The sequence below is a fragment of the Pan paniscus genome, chromosome 4 (genome assembly GCF_029289425.2).
Source record: "Pan paniscus chromosome 4, NHGRI_mPanPan1-v2.0_pri, whole genome shotgun sequence".
NCBI lineage: Eukaryota > Metazoa > Chordata > Mammalia > Primates > Hominidae > Pan > Pan paniscus.
The window spans coordinates 44,549,842-44,574,494 of NC_073253.2; the positions used below are offsets into that span (position 1 = coordinate 44,549,842).

The 24,653-nt window shown below is 42.3% G+C and overlaps 3 protein-coding genes across 5 annotated transcripts in view; 2 read left to right on the top strand and 1 right to left on the bottom strand.

The window, feature by feature from the left end:
• RAD17 (RAD17 checkpoint clamp loader component) overlaps positions 1 to 540 on the bottom strand; it is a 45,863-nt gene extending 45,323 nt beyond the window's left edge. Inside the window, exon 1 of the mRNA XM_055112325.1 lies at positions 328 to 540. The gene's annotated coding sequence lies outside the window, so the exon portion shown is untranslated. The remainder of the gene's footprint in view (positions 1 to 327) is intronic.
• AK6 (adenylate kinase 6) lies at positions 5 to 18,053 on the top strand. 3 transcript variants are annotated; one of them, XM_003806786.6, is made up of 5 exons: positions 5 to 135; positions 3,197 to 3,289; positions 13,844 to 13,902; positions 14,003 to 14,148; positions 17,526 to 18,053. In XM_003806786.6, the coding sequence occupies exons 1-5, from the start codon at positions 117 to 119 to the stop codon at positions 17,716 to 17,718; spliced, it is 510 nt and encodes a 169-aa protein (XP_003806834.1). In that variant the 5' UTR covers positions 5 to 116; the 3' UTR covers positions 17,719 to 18,053. The 3 variants fall into 3 exon arrangements, with proteins under 3 accessions (XP_003806834.1, XP_003806833.1, XP_034815890.1); XM_003806785.6 differs by lacking the exon at positions 5 to 135 and adding an exon at positions 192 to 329; XM_034959999.3 differs by lacking the exon at positions 5 to 135 and adding an exon at positions 642 to 814.
• TAF9 (TATA-box binding protein associated factor 9) lies at positions 311 to 5,047 on the top strand. The gene is made up of 3 exons (XM_008957371.4): positions 311 to 329; positions 3,197 to 3,289; positions 4,039 to 5,047. Exon 3 carries the CDS (start codon positions 4,056 to 4,058, stop codon positions 4,845 to 4,847), a length of 792 nt encoding a protein of 263 aa, XP_008955619.1. The 5' UTR covers positions 311 to 329; positions 3,197 to 3,289; positions 4,039 to 4,055; the 3' UTR covers positions 4,848 to 5,047.
• Positions 18,054 to 24,653: the final 6,600 nt, after the last annotated feature.

Here is a 24,653-nt window from a genome sequence, read left to right on the forward strand (position 1 = left end):
TCGGCGCAAGCGAAGGGCGGGGACCGCCGAAGGAGTGTGTGACTTAGGCATCCAGCGCACTGCCTGACCCGAAGTACCGACCCGAGTTACGCCCACCCTCCAACTTTGCGACGGAAATGTGTCATCGAAAGCCACGTAACCAGTGGGCCGCGGCTGGGCCGCCGGGGCAGGCTAGGGGCGCCGCGGTGGGCCTCGGGGCCTTTGGGGCTGTGGGCTTTTGCTGCCGCCCGCCCCTTCCGGCTCCTCCCAGTAGTGCAAAGGGCACGTGAGCGAGGCGCCCGAAGCCGTCGCGGCGGGGACCATGTTGCTTCCGAACATCTTGCTCACCGGTCAGGGCGCGCGGCCGGGAGGGACTGGGCTGGGGCAGGCTGGGGGCGCAGAGTGCTCTGGGCATCGGGCGCCCAGGTGGGGGCCCCTCACTGCCCTCTTCGGAGGCCGGCCGAGGGCCACGAGGCGGTTGTCAGCGCCCCGGGAGCCGACCCTCGCGGGCGTTGCGGGAGGCGGGGGAGGGGACGCGGAACGTTAATTCCGTTGGCCTGAGGCTCCGGGGGGGGCGGGGGGGGGAATGGAGAGAGGTCGGCAGATCCAGCTTTCCAGCTTGGCAACCTGCTTAGTCTTTCTGAATCTGGTATTTCGTTTGTAAAATGGGTTGTTGATTCTTTGGCAGGGTTGGCCTTGGGATTTTTAGCGAAATAACGTAAGGCCATATCTGCTTCCCGGTAGTCATTAATGGTGGATGCCTCACTCCTTAGGCCTCCGTGGGCCGTATTTTATTTTTTCTTTGCTTCTGATAAACGCCTCAGATTAGATTTCGGTAAACGAGTTCAGATGTTTGTGACGTGACGAAATTGCTGTATGCTTTTGTTGAGTTACATCAAAGGATCCCCCCGCCCCTTAAAAGGAAGGCATATAGTGAGCATTTCGGGTCGTTTCTCGCGTAGGAGTGGGTCTTTGAAGCCATACTCAGGGTGCGTGTTATCAGTGAAGGGTATTAAAATGCTGCATAACGACTTTAACGAATATTTTTGCTAGCCGTTTAGTCCTGAAAGTGTTTATCAAATTGTAGGCCATTCGTGGAAAAATCTAATGCATGTAGATTTTATTGCAAGGTACAGAAAAATTAAGACTCTTTGTGGGAACAGTAAAGTTACAGCATTCACCCAAACGTAAAATTGTTGGCAGCGCACAAGACATGTCTGTTTTTGAGAGGTGCAGATTAGCCACCCCACAAATAACGTTTAGAATTTTAGATTCCTTAAGCGGAAGATTTTACATCTTTTTGCATGGATGAAACATAGTGCCCTGGTTATTAAGTCATTGTCAAAACTTTAAAGTGAACATTTTATTGAAAACGTGGAGTCCAGGGTTCAGACTTGGTGTATTATAGTGGACTTGAGGTGACCGTTATTCTCCTGGGTATGGGAACTGGATTATCCCTGTTATCTTTATGCTCAAGTTTAATATCAGGGATGTTAAATCTGAATAGCTGAAAATTATGAATTTGATGATCTTGAAATGTAATTTTAATAGGTATCAGAAGGGGAAGGTAAAGAACAATGTATATAGTATTGTCATTTATGTAAAAGGGAATATGTGTTGTATTTATATAACAAAGAGTATGTACATATATGTACATTTATATGCAAACATAAATAGGCTTTCTTTGGGAAAGGAAACTGGTTTACAGTGGTTATCTCTAGGGAAGGGCGCAAGGGGTCAGTAGAGGTAATACGGTGTCTTTCAGACTGCTTAATTTTAACATGAACAGTTTTTGTTTTTGTTTTTGTTTTTGTTTGAGACAGTCTCATTATGTTGGCCAGGCTGGTCTCGAACTCCTGAGCTTAAGCTATCCTCCCGCCTTGTCCTCCCAAATTGCTGGGATTACACGCGTGAGCCACCACACGTGGCCATGAACAGTTTTTAAATCTTTATAAATTAAAGCAAATAGGCCAGGTGGGTGGCTCATGCCTGTAAATCCCAGCACTTTGGGAGGTGGAGATGGGGAGATCGCTTGAGCTCAGGAGTTTGAGCTTAGCCTAAGCAACATAGCCAAACCCCGTCTCTACAAAAATTAACCAGGGCATGGTGGTGCATACCTGTGGTCCTAGCTACCGGACAGGCTGAGATGGGAGGATTGCTTGAGCCCAGGAGGTAGAGGCTCTAGTAAGCCAAGTTCCACTGCACTCCAGCCTAGGTAACAAAGAGCTATCTTGTCTTTAAAAAAAGAAAAAGGTGAATAAATTATTGTAATTGATTCGAGGTGGCTAATTTTTTTTTTTTTTTTTTGAGACGGAGTCTCTGTTGCCAGGCTGGAGTGCTGTGGCGCGATCTCGACTCACTGCATCCTCCAGCTACCTGGTTCAAGGGATTCTCCTTCCTCAGCCTCCTGAGTAGCTGGGATTACAGGCACGCGCCACCACGCCCGGCTAATTTTTGTATTTTAATAGAGATGTAGTTTCACTATGTTGGCCAGGATTGTCTCGATCTCCTGACCTTGTGATCTGCCCTCCTCGGCCTCCCAAAGTGCGGTGATTACAGGCATGAGCCACTGCGCCCAGCACGAGGTGGCTAATTTTATTCTCAGCAGTTCCCCGGTAGCAGCAGGCAGTTTGAATTGGCGTCAGAATCTGCTGAGCCCCACCCCTGGAGAATCAATACACTGGGTAATATTCTGACATTCAGTTAGCTTTGGAAAATTTTTATTAGATCGTAGTACATGCTAATTTACATATGGCCAGGCATGGTGGCTCACGCCTGTAATCCCAGCACTTTAGGAGGCCGAGGCGGGCAGATCACCTGAGGTTAGGAGTTTAAGACCAGCCTGGCCAATATGGCGAAACCCTGTCTCTACTAAAAATACAAAAATTAGCTGGGTATGGTGGTGGGCACCTGTAATTCCAGCTACTGAGGAGACTGAGGCAGGAGAATCGCTTGAACCTGGGAGGTGGAGGTTGCAGTGAGCCAAGATTGTGCCACTGCACTCTAGCCTGGGCGACAAGAGTGAAACTCTGTCTCAAAAAAAAAAATTTTACATATGATTGCTAATTAGGAAATTTTTCATTTCAGTCGTCAAGAACTTTTAAGGGCAGAGGCCAGGTGAGACTCTGTCTCAAAAATAAAAGGAAGGACAGAAGGTGGACTGGAGTGTGATAAGTAGTATTTCACAAACAGTATTTTTCTGTGGCTTGTCTTACAGGTACACCAGGGGTTGGAAAAACCACACTAGGCAAAGAACTTGCGTCAAAATCAGGACTGAAATACATTAATGTGGGTGATTTAGCTCGAGAAGGTAAGGGACACTTTGGTGTTAGATTTGTTTTGTTTTGTTTTAAGGTCTGGTAAGTGGAGTGTTAGTGCTGGGTATTGTCATAGGGTACAAAAAAACAGAGATTGCCATTAAAGGATATATACTCTGTTAGGGAAACCACAGAAATATTAAGTGTCTAATGCTATGTCCTGGTTATTTTGACCATTTTCCCTTCCGCCTTCAAAATGGCTGGCAATTCTTGTGAATAGTTGGGAAGGCTCCTATAAAGAGACTGGCTTTCGGATAGGTAGAATGTGAATAAGGAGAATGTTTTTAAGTTGAGCAAACAAAGGTTTGGTACTGCTAAACATATATACGAGCACAGTGAGTATATTGGTCTCACTGGAAAGAGACTGTTTTGAGCTCAGGTGTGGGACCTGACTATGCTGTGGTATCTTAGATTAGTGTGAGATTTGCATGCAACTGCATATATTCTAAGATGATCATTGTTTTTATTTATTTTACCCTGTTTTCCCCTAATCTTTTATCGCTCCCTTATTTGTGTCTTCATCTTTTTATAGTCGACAATGATTTGTACATGATAGGAACTCAATAAATTAAAGCGACCTTAAGTATGCCTCATTAAAATTAAGAAAACATATGGTTTAAATTTTAAAAATTTTTTTACAGTTTAACATAGATTTAAAATTTTTTTAAGTTCCTGACAGTTGCTACTAAAGTAACTATTTCAGATTGATCTAATGTACATATTTTTTTCAAATGATCTAAAGTCTGATCATCGGATATCATGGAGTCTGGCAAGATGGCTTCTCCCAAGAGCATGCCGAAAGATGCACAGATGATGGCACAAATCCTGAAGGATATGGGGATTACAGAATATGAGCCAAGAGTTATAAATCAGATGTTGGAGTTTGCCTTCCGATATGTGACCACAATTCTAGATGATGCAAAAATTTATTCAAGCCATGCTAAGAAAGCTACTGTTGATGCAGATGATGTGCGATTGGCAATCCAGTGCCGCGCTGATCAGTCTTTTACCTCTCCTCCCCCAAGAGATTTTTTATTAGATATTGCAAGGCAAAGAAATCAAACCCCTTTGCCATTGATCAAGCCATATTCAGGTCCTAGGTTGCCACCTGATAGATACTGCTTAACAGCTCCAAACTATAGGCTGAAATCTTTACAGAAAAAGGCATCAACTTCTGCGGGAAGAATAACAGTCCCGCGGTTAAGTGTTGGTTCAGTTACTAGCAGACCAAGTACTCCCACACTAGGCACACCAACCCCACAGACCATGTCTGTTTCAACTAAAGTAGGGACTCCCATGTCCCTCACAGGTCAAAGGTTTACAGTACAGATGCCTACTTCTCAGTCTCCAGCTGTAAAAGCTTCAATTCCTGCAACCTCAGCAGTTCAGAATGTTCTGATTAATCCATCATTAATTGGGTCCAAAAACATTCTTATTACCACTAATATGGTGTCATCACAAAATACTGCCAATGAATCATCAAATGCACTGAAAAGAAAACGTGACGATGATGATGATGACGATGATGATGATGACTATGATAATTTGTAATCTAGCCTTGCTGAATGTAACATGTATACTTGGTCTTGAATTCATTGTACTGATATTAAACATGCATGCTGGATGTTTTCAAGTTGTGTTTTAGAAAACTAATAATAATGAGTAAACACAGTTACCATACTTTTCATTTGAAATGAAGGTTTTTCATCAGCCTTAAAAGTGTAAGAAAAATAAAGTTGTCATTCATTCGATTGTTGGTGCTTTGGCAGTTATGTTTTTAAAAGCAATTTTCTCCTTGTTGTCACCAAGAGGAGTAACAGTTGGCAGTTGCAGCAATTTGCAGTACTGCAGTCTATTTTTGACCACTAGGGTGTCACCTTAAGCGTCTTCAGATACATAGATCATAGTATGATCTCTGGTGTGTACGTCACTCTTGTGATCTGTTGTCTCAGATTGCTGAAGTATAACCATGACTCCCCTTTGGAGAGACCAGTTGCTCAGGATTTTTATTCATAGTGAATTCTTAACCTGCTTTGATTATCTTCCTCAATTGCCCAACTTCCTAGGTCCCATTTTTTTGTCCTTTTGGTTATATTAAGGACCCTTCGTGTCTCCCAGTATGTCTCCACTTTTTTAAAAAAAATTTATAAGTGTCTCTCTTTGCAGGTTAATTTTGAGCATCTTTGTTTTTCATATTCCTGATACTATAAGCCAGTATCATGTTCATTTTTGATCCAGGGCTGATAATTAGGTTATAGTGTTTGTATATATATATATATTTTTTTTTTAATTAAAAATTTTTTTTGTCCAAAAGAACGTCAATTTATCAAGGTTATAGTTTCTAAAACCTAGATTTTTATTTGCTATCATACAACTACTCATTTTCCATTTCATTTCATTTTATTTCCTGAGACAGAATTTCATTTTGTTGCCCAGGCTGCAGTGCAGTGGCACAATCTCAGCTCACTGCAACTCCATGTCCCAGGTTCCAGCTATCTTTGCACCTCAGCCTCCCAAGTAGCTGGAATTACAGGTGTGCACCACCACACCTGGCTAATTTTTATATTTTTAGTAGAGATGGGCTTTTGCCATGTTGTCCAGGCTGGTCTTGAACTCCTGGCCTCAAGTGATCTGCCCACCTCGGCCTCCCAGAGTGCTGGGATTACAGGTGTGAGCTACCGCACCTGGCCTTTCCTTTTTTTTTTTTTTTTGAGACGGAGTCTCCCTCTGTCGCCCAGGCTGGAGTGCAGTGGTGCAATCTCGGCTCACTGCAAGCTCTGCCTCCCAGGTTCACGCCATTGTCCTGCCTCAGCCTCCCAAGTAGCTGGGACTACAGGCACTTGCCACCACGCCCAGCTAGTTTTCTGTATTTTTAGTAGAGACGGGGTTTCACCGTGTTAGCCAGGTTGGTCTCGATCTCCTGACCTCGTGATCCACCCGCCTTGGCCTCCCCGAGTGCTGGGATTACAGGCGTGGGCCACCGCACCCAGCCCGGCCTTTCCGTTTTATATCTATATGAAATGTGGTTTTGTTCCTCACTGTTGAACACCACCATTTTTGACAAGTGATTTCTGAGTCACATAATAGTCAATTTCATTCATGCATTCCAATGTTACTTTCACTCAATTTAACATTTCTAAACTAATTAGAGCATTAATAGCATTGAGAGCAATGGTGACACCACTCCAAGGACAATCCAGTATAAGGCACTTGTCTTCCTCTTCTTTGGGTCCTCTCCTACCAGTACTTAAACCATTTCATTTGGTTGAGACAGAGTCTTGCTCTGTTGCCCAGGCTGGAGTGTGGTAGCCTGATCATAGCTCATTGCATCCTTGAACTCCTGGGCTAAAGTGATCATCCTGCCTCAGCCTCCCTTGTAGCTGGGACTACAGGCACACACCATCCTGCCGGGCTAACTTAAAATTATTTTTGCAGAGACAGGGTCTGGCTTTGTTCCCCAGGCTGGTTTACTCCTGGGCTCAAATGATCCTTCTGCCTTAGCCTCCCAAAGTGCTGGGATTGCAGACGAGAGCCACTGTACCTCAAGTACTCAACACCATTTTAGTCAGTTGTGTATAGTCCCAACCATCCTGTTTGTTATTAGTGAGATTATTTCATGAAATGGGATCTAAGTCTTAAAGGAAAAGTATTTTTTTCCCCCTCCTGTAATGCCAGATAAAAGATTTCTGGTCTGACTTGACATGGAGTTTGATGGAGGTACTTTGTGGGTTTTGTTTGTTTGTTTGTTTGAGACAGGGTCTTGCTCTGTGGCCCAGGCTGGAGTGCAGTGGCACAGTTTCCCCTCACTGCAACCCCAGCCTCCCGGGCTCAAGTGATCTCCTGCTTCAACCTCCCCAGTAGCTGGGACTACAGACACAAGGCCTCACTGTGTTGCCCAGGGTGGTCTCCAATTCCCCAGGCTCAAGTTATCCTCCCACCTTGGCCTCCCAAAAGTGCTGGGATTACCGGTGTTAGCCATTGCGCCCAGCCTGATGAGGTACTTTGTAAGGTTTGACATACCAGATTTTTTAACCCAGATCCTGTTTGAATATATCTGGAAATATTCTGGGGCAACCAACCTCATTTTTATTTCAAGTGGGGATATATTTTTAAGGGAAACCAGGCAATCATCTATAATGAAGTGATTCTCAACTAGGTGATTTTTGCCCTTTGGGGGTATAGCAATGTGTGAAGACGTTTTGGGTTGTCACATGGAGGGGGAGGTGATGGCCAGGGATTCTACTAAAGATCCTGTAGTTCACAGGACAGTCCCCTGTCTGCCTTAGTAACAATTACCAGACTCAAAATGTCATTAGTAATAAGGTTGAGAAATCTTGCTGTAAAGAAATAAGGCTTATTCTGATGCTCACTAAAGTCGGAAAAAAAGAAACAAGGCTTTTAAGAAAACCCTATTTTAAACGTATTTCTAAAAGTTTAGTATCATCCTGGTGATCATGTGGAATTGCAGTAGTAGTTGAGAGAGGTCATCTTCACTCCCAAAACCAAGGCAAAAAAAAAAAAAAGATGGGAATCAAGTTTAAGAAAACTGGCGGGGGGTGGTGGCTCATGCCTGTAAATTCCAGCACTTTGGCCCAGCACGGTGGCTCATGCCTGTAATCCTAGCACTTTTGGGAGGCCGAGGCGGGTGGATCACCTAAGGTCAGGAGTTCAAGACCAGCCTGTCCAACATGGTGAAACCCCATCTCTACTAAAAATGCAAAAAAGTAGCCAGGTATGGTGGTTGGCCCCGGTAATCCCAGCTACTCGGGAGGCTGAGACAGGAGAATCACTTGAACCCGTTAGGCGGAGGCTGCAGTGACCCGAGATCACACCACTGCACTCCAGCCTGGGCAAGACAGAGCAAGACTCAGTCTCAAAAAAAAAAAAAAAAAAAAATCCGGCGTTGCTGAGGGTGCCTGTAATCCCAGCTACTCAGGAGGCTGAGGCAGGAGAATCACTTGAACCTGGGAGGTGGAGGTTGCAGTGAACCGAGATCATGCCACTGTACTCCAGCCTGGGTGACAGAGAGAGAGATTCCGTCTCAAAAAAAAAAAACTATTATGAGTCTTATTGTGTACCGGGTGCGGTGGCTCACGCCTGTAATCCCAGCACTGTGGGGAGCCGAGGTGGGCAGATCATGAGGTCAGGAGATTGAGACCATCCTGGCTAACACGGTGAAACTCCATCTCTACTAAAAATACAAAAAATTAGCTGGGCGTGGTGGCAGATGCCTGTGGTCCCAGCTACTTGGGAGGCAGAGCTTGCAGTGAGCCAAGATCGCGCCACTGCACTCTAGCCTGGGCGACAGAGCGAGACTCCATCTCAAAAAAAAAGAGTCTTACTGTGGTATGACTATAAGAGTGCTTCTCTTATTGCTATTCTTCCAGTCTCAAGACTCCTCCTCACTTGATACCCTTTCCTATATACAATCATTCTTATACTCTTACTAGCATCCTTAATTTTCCTGGCAGCAGTTTTTCAGTCTTCAGCCTCTGTTCCTAACTGCAGGATGCCCATAGGTCTAGACGAAGTAATATATTGACATTGGATCCATTTCCAGTAGAAATTGTAAAGCATAGCTTGGCTTTGAACACTTAGAATCTTGATATATCTCTAACCTAGGGGTTGGCAAGCTACTGTTGTTTTTGTATGACTTCTGAGCTAAAGACTAGCTTGCAAAGCGTAAGGTATTACCTGGCCCTTTACAGAAAAAAAAAATGCTGATCCCTGTTCTATCCTTTTCTGAATCCCATTTTTCTCTCCCCTTATCAACTCCCACTGGAAGCCTTGGAAACTAACTCCTCTATTGACCTCTCTGACACTGCTCTCTCCCCATCTTTGCCTCTGGTCTTTCGCCTTCCACCTGTTTGCCCCATGATTTCATTGCAGCCATATTGTAATTCTGCCCCTCCCACTAGTAATCTCACTCATTCAGGACTATTCACTCCCTTGTGCTGATGACTTAAATTTATAATTAAAACAGCCCTATTTCTAGACACCTATTAGACAACCATCTGGATAGTTCCCAGATGTTTACAGCTCTAAATTAGTATGTTTAAAGCACGTGCTCTGAAAGCATCCTTGACTATACTTGCCCACTCCTCTGATTTCTGCCTCCCAAGCATATAAATACACATTCACTCTCTCCACACAGATCCACTTGGCCTTTAAATCTTGACGGTTTCTCCGACACATCCCTACAGTACCCCTATTTCATCAAGACCCCTGGTGCTGTGCCTAGAATCCTACCTAGAATCTCCTGTTTGACTTCTTCAGTATCTCTTTCTTCCCTCTTCTACACTATCATTTTCTTAAAAGTGGGGAAGGAGAATGACATGATTTGAACTTTTTACTCACATAGTCCATTCTCCTTCAGGAAATATAGGAGATTCTTTATAAAATGGCCACAGTTTACCTGCAGCCGTTCTCTCCCCTATGTCCCCTTCAGTGCAGCCATCATACCCTGTTCTCACACTAGGAATTTTCCACCTCGAGTATTTATGCATGCTGTTCTCTTTATAGGTTTCCTTATCTTCCTTACAACTCCTTGGAGGCCCAACTCCAATGTCATATCTTTGGCTGTCTAACTTCACTATGCAGAATTAATTGCCCTTTTCTTTTCGCATAAAAAGCCAGCTATTTTAAAGGCACCCAGTCACTCTAAACCAGTTAATTTCTTGTTCTAATTGCTTTAGAGTTATCAGCTTCTTGTTGAGTTGAGGTAAATATGGTGAATATGTTTTCAAAAGAAGAAATATGAAAATAAAAATTTTAAGTATTGGCAGCAGTGTCAAAACAACCAGCATCCCAATATGATTAAAGAACAGCTTTCACTTGAGTGTATATAAGTTCTAGGATGGCAGTTAAACATAATGTCATGATTTTACAGTTTGACAAACAGCAGCAGCTGGGAAGGTTTTTTAAGGTAGGAATGAGCTTTAAAAAATTTTGTGGGGCCTGGCGCAGTGGCTCACACCTGTAAACCCAGCACTTTGGGAGGCCAGGGCGGGTGGATCACCTGAGGTCAAAAGTTCAAGACCAGCCTGGCCAACATGGTGAAACCCCATCTCTACTAAAAATACAAAAATTAGCCAGGCGTGGTGGTGGGCACCCGTAATCCCAGCTACTTGGGAGGCTGAGGCGGGAGAATTGCTTGAACCCAGGAGACGGAGGTTGCAATGAGCCAGGATCATGCCATTGCACTCCAGCGTGGGTGACGAGAGTGAAACTCTGTCTCAAAATTTAAAAAAAAAAAAATTTTTTTTTTGAGACAGGGTGTCACTGTCACCCTAACTGGAATATAGTGGTGCAATCCTGGCTCACTCCAGCCTCAAGCAGTCCTCCCACCTCAACCTCCAGAGTAGCTGGGACTATAGGCTGGCACCACCATGCTGGGCTAATTTTTTTGTTTTTTCTTTTGGTAGAGTTGGGGTGTTGCTATGTTATCCAGGGTGATCCCGAACTCCTAGGCTCAAGCAATCCTCCCACCTCGGCCTCTGAAAGTGCTAGGATTATAAGCGTGAACCACCATGCTCACCCTTTTAACTCTGGCCCCACAATTGATTTTTTTTCTGCAAGCAATATATCTGTACTTGGAATTTAAAAAAATAAACTGCAAAACTTTGTTTAGAAAGTTGATTTAATTTTCAAATCTCTCAGTCCTTAAACAAATCAACCTTTTTGATCTTTGCTTAAGATCCTATGTATAGGCAAGTATAAATTTGGCTTCCAATTGAAACTTTCTAAAGTAGCATAAAATTTATTCTTTTTTTGAAATTTGAAATGAAGTTTGGGATCCGTTCATTTTTCTGGTACAGGCTACAATCATCACTTACCTAAAAATCTGCAGTAGACTTGATAGCCTCTGGGACTCCGTCTCAAAAAAAATAAATAAAGACTTCAATCCTAAAAGTTAACACATCTATTTATCTATTTTAGACAGCATATATTGGTTCAAGTCATCTTTCTTTTTTTTTTTTTTTTTTTTGAGACAGAGTCTTGCTCTGTCACCCAGGCTGGAGTGCAGTGGCGCGATCTCGGCTCACTGCAACCTCCTCCTCCCGGGTTCAAGCGATTCTTCTGCCTCAACCTCCCAAGCAGCTGGGATTACAGGCACCCGCCACCACGCCTGGCTAACTTTTGTATTTTTGGTAGAGATGGGGTTTCACCATGTTGGCCAGGCTGGTCTCAACTCCTGACCTCAGGTGATCAACCACCTCGGCCTTCCAGTGTGCTGGAATTACAGGCATGAGCCACCGCACCGGCCAGAGTCATCTTTTAAAAGTCAAAGATTTAAAGTATGAAGGAACCTCCGTGTTTATCTATTCAAGATTACCACACAGTACAGAATCAGCTGTAGGTATTCTTAGATTTTGTGGTACTGTTAAAAAAAATGCAATACTGTAAAAATAGTATATGGAAAAATACTCCAAAGCTTTTGTTTTTCTTCTAATCTTTGTCGCTAGTAAGGACAGCTTTGAATTCTGCTTTTTGTGTTTTACACTTGTATATGTGAGCATTTATCATGTTGCTGCCTAGTCTATACTACATAGTATTTTTAAACTGTGTTAACTATAATACTATAACTCTAATACTTATTAATTTTAATTACATAATTTTTACAAAATTAATTACATAATATTTTATAAAGTTGGTAAATCAAGATTTAACTTTTATTGTTCAACATTTTTTATTTTCTAATTTTGTCCAATTAGAAATTAAATGGTAGTGTAAATATCTGAATGGATTGAACATATAACAGGCATAAATATAGACTCATTTTAATTTGCATCTCTTTAATAGCTAGGAAAATTCAATATTTTTTCATGTACGTTTACTGATTTTTTCCACTCTTCCATCTTGTGTGAATTCTTTTCTTGTTTATTGAGCAATTGTTATTTTGGTTTTAAGGTCTTTATATTATCTACATTTCAGTCCTTTGTTATTTCTCCCATTCTGTTACTTTTCTTAGAATTTGATTATTTCTCAAGGAACAGAGAGTCAACATTTTAAATAACTGGATCAGTCTTTTTATTTCTTCTGCTACTCAACAAACTCAAATGAATCATTCCTTTATAGCTCCATCTGGGGTTTGTGGTATAAAGTAAGGATTTAGATTGTTTTCTAAATTGTTAACCAGTTTTCTTCATACCAAGACAGTTTAATTTTTTAGGTTGGTAGAGTTCCTGGTAGGTGAGCAATAGCCCAAGGAGGCAGAGGCCACACTAGAGTGCTAGAAAGGTGGTTTATGTGCCTAGAATCAGTCCACAGACCCTCCAGGCAAGACAAGGAGTTACAACTGCTTTTGTGCCCTCCAGTGTCCATCAGACTGCCCCCCCCAGTGACCATCAGACTACTCCTGTGTCCCTTCAGAATTTATGTTCATTTTAACCTCATTTCAACCCGTACCAAAATATTAAGGGGAAAGAGGTGGGAAGACTGCTATATAACATGCTCTCAGAGATGGTTAATGGATGATCTAAGCTTGCCTTAGATTAATACCTCCTAAGGGCTGGGGCTAAGGGTAAGATGGTATGTCTTACCTCCTGAAAGAATACTTCTTTTGAAAACCAGCTGTGATTTGTTGGAAAGTTCTTATGTTAAATTTAAATTTGCCTCCTTTGTAACTTTGAACATTATTTTTGTTTTGCCTTCTGAAATGAGACTATTTAACTCTTATGAGGAACGGCAGTTTGGGATGCTGGAAATCTAGAAGTAAAGATACTGTTCAGGAGCATTTGGGTCCTGACCCTTCTCTATCCCCATGAGGATGTGAGCTCAGTGACAGAGGGTTCATTTCTGGAATAAAGAATCTGTTATTGCTTTTTTCTTTCTTTCTTTCTTTTTGGAGACAGGGTCCTGCTCTGTCGCCCAGCCTGGAGTACGGTGGTGTGATCTCAGCTTATTGTAACCTCCACCTCCCAGGCTCAAGCAATCCTTCTGCCTCAGCCTCCCAAGTAACTGGGACTACAAGTGTGCACCACCATGCCTGCCTAATTTTTTTTTTTTTTTTTCTGTAGAAACAGGTTCTCAACATATTGCCCAGGCTGTCTTGAACTCCTGGGCTCAAGAGATCCTCCTACCTCGTACTGGGCTGGGATTACAAGCACAAAGCCACCATGCCTGGCCTGTTACTGCTTTTGATAAATTAATCTGCTTTTAAATGTATGTGAGTGTGTTTGTATCTGTTCAGGTGTTTCCTCTTCCCGCCAATCTGTAGTTCAACAAAAATAGTGTAGTCCTCTTCTAGTAGCCCCACAAATTCTGAAGTTGGTTATTCACTCTTTTTAGTTGGTTTCAGTTTTGATATTTAAAGCAGTTTCAGATATATTGCTATCCAAGTTTCCCTCTAGACAAAATTCCAATTTATCAGTTAGTATGGCTCCTTTATATTTGGTGTTTATGTGACATTTATTTTGTTAGTATCCACCCTTGTATCTAAAAGAATAATTGATGATACATTTCCTTTCCTGAAGTCTAGAGTTAATTGAAAATTACTTAAAGTTACTTAGAAAATATTTCAACAAGCAATTCTAAATCTCTTTTAGAGCAATTGTATGATGGCTATGATGAAGAGTATGACTGTCCCATTTTAGATGAAGACAGAGTAAGTATGACTTTTTCATAAAGTATGCATTTGTTGAATTTCATAGGAAAGTTGACTTCAGTTTTCTTAAGAAGCATTTTTTTTTAAACTTTTCTTACAGGTAGTTGATGAGTTAGATAACCAAATGAGAGAAGGTGGAGTTATTGTTGATTACCATGGTTGTGATTTCTTCCCTGAACGCTGGTTTCATATAGTTTTTGTGCTGAGAACAGATACCAATGTATTGTACGAAAGACTTGAAACAAGGTAAGAAAGGAAAAACATTAGATTCTTAAAGCATAATGTTAACTTTTATTCGGGTTCCTGAAATTGACCATGATAAAAGATTGCTGTTGTTTGTTTTGTTTTGTTTTGTTGAGACAGAGTCTCGCTGTCACCCAGGCTGGAGGGCAGTGGTGTGATCTCGGTCCACTGCAACCTCCACCTCCCTGGTTCAAGCAATTCTTGTGCCTCAGCCTCCTGACTAACTGAGACCACAGGCACATGCCACCTTGTCTGGCTAATTTTTTTATTTTTTGTAGAGATGGGGGTCTCCCATGTTGCCCAGGCTGGTCTCAAACTCTTGGGCTGAAGCAATCTGCCCACCTTGGCCTCCCAAAGTGCTGGGGCTACAGGTGTGAGTCATAGCACCCAGCTAATAAAGGGTTTTATTTGAAAATATGACTACTTTAAAATATGGGCAGTACTTTTTGAGTAAATTAATATCTCAACTGACAATCTGAGTAAAATATACTGTGTAGAAACCCAATTTAGTCAGCTGGGCACAGTGGCTCATGCCTGTAATCCCAGCACTTTGAGAGGCCAAAGTGGGAGGATCACAAGGTCAGGACATCGAGACCATGCTGGCTAACATGGTGAAATCCTGTCGCTACTAAAAATGCAAAAAAAAATTAGCCGGGCATGGTGGCAGGCACCTGTACAGTCCCAGCTACTCTGGAGGCTGAGGCAGGAGAACGACGTGAACCTGGGAGGTGGAGCTTGCAGTGAGCTGAGATCACACCACTGCACTCCAGCCTGGGCAACAGACAAACAAAAAAAAGAAACCCTATTTAGCCATGCTTTTTCTTTGATGTAAACCCTTGCTAGGAAAACAGCCAAGCCCCTAACATATTCTTTGCTTATTGACTGAACACTACTCACTCAAATTATCCCTGCATCAGGAATGGGAAAGCTTATGAAAAACTAACAAAATAAACCAGCATTTCACAGTCTTCAATAGATACAGAGTTAAACCCACAAATAGAGCATCAGATTTAATGCGGAAGAACCAGTAAAGAGAAACTTTTAGGGAAGTCTTTTATCCCCACTGTCTTTTGATCAAAGCTGTGGGAATATGGAGATTCTAGAGAAATTAGAGAGCAATCTCAGAAAGGAAAGCTCCCGAATTTTGCTTAAGGTCGGGGTCAGAATGTGTGGTTTTCACTGATTATAGTCAACTCTGACTAACCACTATTATTTGCGATACTTGTAAATCCTTGCACAGAATAGTATGGCAGCAAATATACATATAGAAAAAGTTAAATTGGGGCTAAACCTAAAACTTTTATCTTTTTTAGGCAGTGAAAAGCCATTAAAAGTTTTGGGGCAGAGAAGTAATAGAGACTATATGGTACATATGCTTTTTTTCAATCAAGACAATTTAAAATTTTGATTAAAAAATTACTGTTTTACATATATAGCCAAGGGGTATGACTAAGGTATGAAAAAACTATGAGAGAGCTAGTTAGTATTTTTAACTATCGAAAAGGTTGTAAAAAAGTAACAGTTTTAGGCTGGGCATGGTTGGGTGGTGAGGGGGAGGCAGGACGGCTCACACCTCACACCTGTAATCCCAGAAATTTGGGAGGCTGAGGCAAGGTGATTGCTTGAGCCTAGGAGTTTGAGACCAGCCTGGGCAACATAGCAAGACCTTGGTCTCTACAAAAAAATAAAAAATTTAGCCAAGTGTGGTGGCATGCACCTGCGGTCCCAGCTACTTTGGAGGCTGAGGTGGGAGGAATGCTTGAGCCTGGGAGGTTGAGGCTGCAGTGAGCTGTGATTGCACCACTGCACTCCAGCCTGGTTGACAAAGCAAGACCCTGTCTCAAAAGCAACCAAAAAACAAAAATAGCCACTTTATTGAGATTTAGTTTACATTCACCCATTTAAAGTACATAATTCAGATTTTTTTCTAGTTTTATGGGTACATAGTAGGTGTATATATCAGTTGCTCATTTGTTTTTTTGTATATCAAAAAGTTGTACAATCATTACCACAACCAATTTTAGAAAATTTTGGGGGTGGGCACGGTGGCTCACGCCTATAATTCCAGCACTTTGGGAGGCCGAGGTGGCTGAATCATGAGGTCAGGAGTTCGAGACCAGCCTGACCAACATGGTGAAACCCCGTCTCTGCTAGGAATACAAAGATTAGCTGGGCGTGGTGGCTTGCACCTGTAATCCCAGCTACTCAGGAGGCTGAGGCAGGAGAATTGCTTGAACCCGGAAGGTGGAGGTTGCAGTGAGCCGAGATCACACCACTGCACTCCAGCCTGGGCGACAGAGCAAGACTCCGTCTCAAAAAAAGAAAATTTTTGTCACCCCAGAAAGGAACCCCATACCCAGTAGTAGTCACTCCCCATTTACCCTCAGTTCCCCAGCCCTAGGCAACCAATAATCTACTTTCTATCTTTATGGATTTGTCTATACTAGATATTTCATATGAATGAAATCATACAGGATGTGGACTTTTATGCCTGTCTCCTCTCAAATTAGTTTGTTTTCAAGGTTCATTCATATTGTATCATATACCAGTACTTCATTTATTTTTATTGCCAAATAATATTCCATTGTATGGATGTATCATTTTTAAAATACATTTATCAGGTTGTGGACATTTGGGTTGTTTCACTTTTTGGCTGTTATGAATATTGTATCCATAAACATTCTTGCACATGTTTTTGTGTGGACATCATGTGTTTATTTCTCTTGTTTATATATCTAGGAATTGAATTGCTGGGTAATATGGAAACTTTGTATTTGACCCTTCCAATAACTGCCAGATTGTTTTCCATAGTGGCTGCATCATCTCATATTCACACTCTCTGTGTATGAGGGTTCTAATTTGTCCACATCCTCACCAACAGCTGTTATTGTTCATATTTTGGTTGTAGTCATCCTGCTGGATGTGAAGTAATATCTCATTGTAATTTTGATTTGCATTTCCTACACAGCTAGAGATGCTGAACATCTTTTCATGTCCTTATTAGACAGTTGTTTATCTTCCTTGGAGAAATATTTACTCAGATTCTTTGCTTAAGTTTTAATTGGGTTACAAATCTTTTTATTACTAAGTTATGAGAGTTTTGCTAATTTACTAATTCATTGGGAATTTATTGAGTAGCTGACAAATTGTGGGGGGAAAAATTCAAACAAACCTAAATGCTGGTTTGGTGATCTTTAGTTTCACCCTAGTGTCAAGAAACTCTGTCATATAAACAGGTACCAGTCACTCCTCTCTAGGTGAAGAGACCATTTCTGTAATTTTTCACGTATTGAAAAGTGTCCAGTTTCTGGTATGTTTCTAAAACTCCAGTTAATGCCATTTATTTTGCTTTTTGTTTGCTTAACCTCCCTGCCTTCTAGGGGTTATAATGAGAAGAAACTAACAGACAATATTCAGTGTGAGATTTTTCAAGTTCTTTATGAAGAAGCCACAGCATCCTACAAGGAAGAAATCGTGCATCAGCTGCCCAGTAATAAACCAGAAGAGCTAGAAAATAATGTAGATCAGATCTTGAAATGGATTGAGCAGTGGATCAAAGATCATAACTCTTGACTTATAAGGCTAGCTACTTAATAATCACTCTTGTTGATATCTCTGCCGACATCATAGAAATTGTTCAAGTGTCAGTAACACTTTATTAAAATCATGTTGCAGAACCAGCAGGTGGATAGTATATAGGTTTATGCCTGTGTTTCTTTTTCTCCATGAGAAAGCTAAACATGAAATATAATGAATATAGTATTATTAAGGATTGAGACAAAAACTGTGATTTTAATACTTAAATTGCTAAAGAATAAATGAATCTGACAAAATGGGTGGATGTCTTTTAAGTTTATTACAGAAAAAAATGCAGATGATCTCTTAAAATAAAACTAAAGATAAAGCAACAGAGTATTCCTTTTTTCTTTCTTTAAATTAGACAAAAAGTTAAGTGTTGTACTCGATACAAAGTTCAAAAGGTACAAAAGAGCATGTTGAAAAGTTAGGTCTCCCTTCCAGACCACCCTATCCCCAGGCACCCCAGGTTCCTTCCCTTTAGGAAATAATGTTACTGGTTTCCTATATGTCTTTTTAGAGGTTTTATGCCTGCACAGTGTATATGTACATGTGTACATTTTTTAAAGAATATAACAGTATATTATGCACACTATTCTGTACCTTTCTTTTTTCACTTACTATATTTGAAGATTATATCATCTCAGTACAGACCTCCCTGTTCTTTTTTTTAGTTGAGATATACATATCATACAATAAAATTTACCATTTTGAAGTGTATAATCAGAACCGGGTATGGTGGCTTATGCCTGTAATCCCAGCAAATGGGGAGGCTGAGGTGGAGAATCGCTTGAGGCAGGAGTTCAAGACCAGCCTGGGCAACATAGTGCGACCTTAGACTCTAAAAATAAACATAAATAAAATTTATAATCCATTGGTTTTTAGCTTATTAACAAGGTTATGTAACTGTCACCACTGTGGAGGAAGCAGTGATGATAAAGGGAAATCCTATACCCTTTAGCAGTCACTCTCTATTCTTTCCTCCTCATCCCCTTGCAGTCACTAGTCTACTTTCTGTCTCTATGGATTTGCAAATTCTGGATATTTCATATAAATGGGATTATACAGTATGTGGCCTTTTGTGTCCAGTTTCTTTCACTTAGCGTAATGTTTTCAAGGTTCATCTAAGTTATAGCATGTACCAATATCTCATTCCTTTTTATGGTTGAATAATATTCCATTATATGGATTTACCACATTTTGCTTATGTTTCCATCACTTGCACAATTGGGTTGTATCCACTTTGGGTATTGTGAAGTTGAATACATAATAGTAGCATACTATGAGCATTCATGTACAAGATTCCGTGTGGATGTATGTTTTCAGTTTTCTTAGGCATATACCTGGGAGGGGAATTGCTGGGTCATAGGGCAACCATGTTTAACTTTTTGAGGAAATGCCAAACTGGTTTCCAAAGTGGTTGCAGCATTTTATGTTCCCACCATCAATGTATTAGGGACTCAGTTTCTTCACATTCTTGCTAACACTTGTTACGATCTATCTTTGTTGATTTTTACCATTTCAGCGATTTTTATTAGGCTAAGTGTGTGTATGTTCTGTAACTTACTTCACTTGCAGGCATGACAGGGTGAGGTCTGTCTCTCTACATGGGCCACTCCCGGGGTCTGGTCACAATATACCACCACAGGGGGCAAAGCTTCAGTCCTAGACCACCAGTTGGGATTTCCTCCTGCAGCTGCTTAACCTCTCACTCCTGGCTTTGCCTCAGCAGTTTCTTCCACTGCTCTCTCTTGGCTAAGTAATCAGTGTACATTGCCTTCTCAGAAGGATTCCAGTCATCTAAGCACCACTCCAGAGACTTGTAGCATATCACTCGTATCTCTCATAGGAAGTACCCCCAGAGAGTCAGGGAAGAGAATGGCTGTGAATGCTGACGATACCAGAATTCCTCTGCCTCCCTCAGCAGTGGGGTAGCCTCCATCATATCCTTTTTTTTTTTTTCCTATGCTCTTCAAACTGGGCTCTCATCAAACAGGCAAAATATACCATTATTTATCTCTGGATGCACCATGGCTTGAGGTGGTGCAGCGCCTGCTTACAAAGCAGCAACACCTTCTGGTGATGGGTCAAGTAGGCCCTCCAGCATCGAGAACACCATGACTGCTTGATCCCATCTTTTTTTTTTTTTTGAGACGGAGTCTTGCTCTGTCGCCCAGGCTGGAGTGCAGTGGCGCAATCTCGGCTCACTGCAAGCTCCACCTCCCGAGTTCACGCCATTCTCCTGCCTCAGTCTCCCAAGTAGCTGGGACTACAGGCGCCTGCCACCACGCCTGGCTAATTTTTGTATTTTTAGTAGAGACAGGGTTTCACCATGCCAGGCAGGATGGTCTCGATCTCCTGACCTCGTGATCTGCCCACCTTGGCCTCCCAGAGTGCTGGGATTAGAGGCGTGAGCCACCGCGCCTGGCCTTTTTTTTTTTTTTTTTTTGAGACAGTCTCACTCTTGTTGCCCAGGCTGGAGTGCAATGGCGTGATCTCAGCTCACTGCAGGTTCAAGGGTTCAACCTCCACCTCCCAGGTTCAAGCGATTCTCTTGCCTCAATCTCCCAAGTAGCTGGGATTACAGGCATGCGCCACCATACCCGGCTGATTTTGTATTTTTAGTAAAGACAGAGTTTCTCCGGGTTGGTCAGATTAGCCTCGAACTCCCAACCTCAGGTAATCTGCCCGCCTCAGCCTCCCAAAGTGCTGGGATTGCAGGCGTGAGCCACCTTGCCTGGCAACTCCCATCTTTTTTATTATAACCATACTAGTGGGTGAGTAGTATATCACATTTTGGTTTTGATTTACATTTCTCTAATGATTTATGATGAGCATCTTTTCATGTGCCTATTGGTTTATCTTCTTTGGATCCCTCATCTTTTTAATGTTTACATAAAATGGCATTAATGAGGCTAGGCCCGGTGGCTCATGCCTGTAATCCCAACACTTTGGGAGGCCGAGGTGGGTGGATCACCTGAGGTCAGGAGTTTGAGACCAGCCTAACCAACATGGTGAATCCTTGTTTCTACTAAAATACAAAAATTAGCCGGGCGTGGTGGTGGGTGCCTGTAATCTCAGCTACTTGAGAGGCTGAGGCAGGAGAATCGCTTGAACCGAGGAGGTGGAGGTTGCAATGAGCCGAGATTGCACCATTGCACTCCATCCTGGGCAATAAGAGTGAAACTCCCATCTCAAAAAAAAAAAAAAAAAAAAAAGCCATTAATGATATGCCAAGTACCCAGGCACTGTGGCTCACACTTGTAATCCTAGCACTTTGGGAGGCCAAGGCGGGCGGATGACTTAAGCCCAGGAGTTTGAGACCAACCTGGCCAACATGGTGAAACACTGTTCCTAAAAATAAATAAATAAATTAATTAATTAAGTAAATAGGCCAGGCCGGGCGCGGAGGCTCACGCCTGTAATCCCAGCACTTTGGGAGGTCGAGGCAGGCAGATAATGAAGTTGGGAGATTGAGACCATCCTGGCTAACACGGTGAAACCCCGTCTCTACTAAAAATACAAAAAATTAGCCAGGCGTGATGGCAGGCACCTGTAGTCCCAGCTACTCGGGAGGCTGAGGCAGGAGAATGGCATGAACCCGGGAGGCAGAGCTTGCAGTGAGCTGAGATAGTGCCTCTGCACTCCAGGCTGGGCCACACTCCGTCGCAAAAAAAAAAAAAAAAATAGGTCAGGCATGGTGGCTCACTCCTGTAATCTCAGCACTTTGGGAGGCCTAGGTGGGAGGATCACTTGAGCTCAGAAGTTCGAGACCAGCCTGGGCAACATAGTGAGACCTCGTCTCTATTTAAAAAAAAGAAAAAAGAGGCTGGGCATAGTGGCTTATGCCTGTAATCCCAGCACTTTAGGAGGCCAAGGCAGGTGGATCACTTGAGATTAGGAGTTCGAGACCAGCCTGGCCAACATGGTGAAATCTCGTCTCTACCAAAAATACAAAAACTAGCCAGGCATGGTGGTGCATGCCTGTAATCCCAGCTACTCAGGAGGCCGAGGCAGGAGAATCGCTTTAACTCAGGCAGCGGAGGTTGGAGTGAGCTCAGATTGTGCCACTGCATTCCAGCCTGGGCAACAGAGTGAGACACTGTCTCCAAAAAAATGAATAAATAAATAAAAATAAAATAATAGCCCAGAGTGGTGGCATGCACCTATAGTCCCAGCTACTCAGGAGGCTGACGCAGGAGGATCACCTGAGCCTGAGGAGGTCGAGGCTGCAGTGAGCCGTGATTGAGCCACTGCACTCCATCCTGGGCGGACAGAGTGAGAACTTGTCTCAAAAAAAAAGACATGCCAAGTTTGATTTAATCAGTCCTTTCACTAATGGACATTTAGGCTGTTTCCAGCTTTTTACTATTACAATGATGCAAGAATAATAAAGAGTAAATATATTACTATGACATAAACTTCTAAACACATTTCAAAAGTGAATTCTTTATCCACATGACCACTCTCTGAGGTAGATGTTATTATTATTTCCATTACAGGAACCAAGGAACAGAAGAGTTAAGTGGCTTATCCAAGATAATAGCTAAAAAGTATTAGCTTCAGTGTTCTATCTTAGGCAGGCTTTCACTCACTAAGTTGTGTTCCCTAATGCATATGCGTTATGCATATGAGCAAGTTTATCTGTTGAGTAAATTCCCAAAGACAAATTGTACGCAAGCTTAACATTTAGTAGACTAATTTTTTTTCTTTTTTTTTTTGAGACAGGCTCTTGCCGTGTCACCCAGGCTGGAATGCTGTGGCACCATCATAGCTCGCTGCAGCCTCGACCTCCTGGGCTCAAGTGATCCTCTGACTTCAGCCTCCCAAGTAGCTAGTGAAACCTTGCCTGTACAAAAGATACAAAAATTAGGCCAGTGGTTCATGCCACTGCACTACAATGTGGGCAACAGAGTGAGGCTCCATCACAAAAAAAAGAAAAGAAAAAAGAAAAACCAACAAAATTAGCTGAGTGTGGTGGCATGTGCCTGTAATCCCAGCTACTCAGGAGACTGAAGCAGGAGAAGCGCTTAAACCCAGGAACTCGAGGTTGCAGTGAGCTGAGATCGCACCACTACACTCCAGCCTGGGTGACAGAATGAGACACCATCTTAAAATTTTCAAAAAGGCCAGGCACGGTGGCTCCCGCCTGTAATCCCAGCACTTTGGGAGGCCAAGGCTGGTGCCTGAGGTCAGGAGTTTGAGACCAGCCTGGCCAACATGGTAAAACCCTGTCTGTACTTAAAATGCAAAAATTAACTGGGCGTGGTGGTGGGTGCCTATAATCCCAGCTACTCAGGAGGCTGAGGTAGGAAAATTGCTTGAACCTGGGAGACGGAGGTTGCAGTGAGCCAAGATCACGCCACTGCACTCCAGCCTGAGCGACGGAGCAAGACTCCGTCTAAAAAAAAAAAAGCCTGGCCAAAATGGTGAAACCTCCTCTCTACTAAAAATACAAAAATTAGCCGGGCATGGTGGCACACATCTGTAATCCCAGCTATTCCGGAGGCTGAGGCATGAGAATTGCTTTAACCCAGGAAGTGGAGGTTGCAGTGAGCTGAGATTGCACAACTGCACTCCAGCCTGGGCAACACAGACAGACCCTGTCTAAAAAAAAAAAAAAAAAAGCAAAGAAATCTGCACATATGGGCACATTTTTAAAAATGTTTTCTTTTTAAAGTTTTTCCCCCGCGCCCCCCACCTGAAGCTGACAGTAGTTGATGGGCCATTTTTTTATTTTGAGACAGGGTCTTGCTCTGTCACCCATGTTGGAATGCCATGGCATGCTCTTTGCTCACTGCAGCCTCTATCTCCCCAGGCTCAGGTGATCCTCCCACCTCAGCCTCCAAGTAGCTGGAACTACAGGTGCTCGCCAGTACACCTGGCTAATTTTTTAACTTCGTGTAGAAACAAGATTTCACCACGTTGCCCAGCCTGGTCGGGAACTCCTGGGCTCAATCAATCCTCCTGCCTCAGTCTCCCAAAGTGTTAGGGTTACTGGCGACAGCCACCGAGCTCTGTGGCAATTTTTGATGGAAGTCCAAAGGCAAGTCAATGGGGGAAAGAATAATCTTTCAACAAGTGAAAAAATTTAGTGTCTTGGATTAGAAAAAAGATTTTTCTGATAAGAGACAAAAAGCACAAACAATAAAGGGACTGATACATGGGACTTCAGCAAAATTCATAACTCTTTCTCTCTTCAAAAGACAATGTTAAGAAAATAAAAGCACAAAGAGCCAGGGCAGCAGTGCTCACCCTAGTCCAAACTACTCCCAGCTACTAGGGAGGCTGAGGTAGGAGGATCACTTGAGCCCTGGAGTTGAAGGTTGTAGTGAGGTATGACTGTGCCTGCAAATAGCTACTGCATGCCAGCCTGGGCAACATAGCAAGACTCCATCTCTACAAATTTTTAAAAAGAGAAAGAAGATGAAAGCACAAACCACAGATTGGAGAAAATGCAAAATGAATATCTGATATCAGGTGTGTATCTAGAATATGTACAGAATTATCAAAATAATAAAACAACTTGATTTAAAAAAATCAACAAAATTGGCAAACCTTAATCTAGATTAACAAAAAAGAGAAGGGAGGGGATATCACTACTGACTACGGAAATCAAATGGATTATAAAGGAAAACTATAAACAACTGTATGCCAACAAATTAGATAATTTATATTAAATGGACAAATTCCTAGAAATTCACAAACTTCTGAAACTGATTCAAGAAGAAGTATAAATTATGAATAGGCCTATAACAAGAAAATATAATAAATTAGTAATTTTAAAACTTCCTACACAGAAAGGTCCAGGCACAGATGGCTTCACTGGTGATTTTTTTAAATTAATTAATTAATTTATTTATTATTATTATTTTTTAGATGGAGCTTCACTCTTGTTGCCCAGGCTGGAGTGCAATGGTGACATCTTGGCT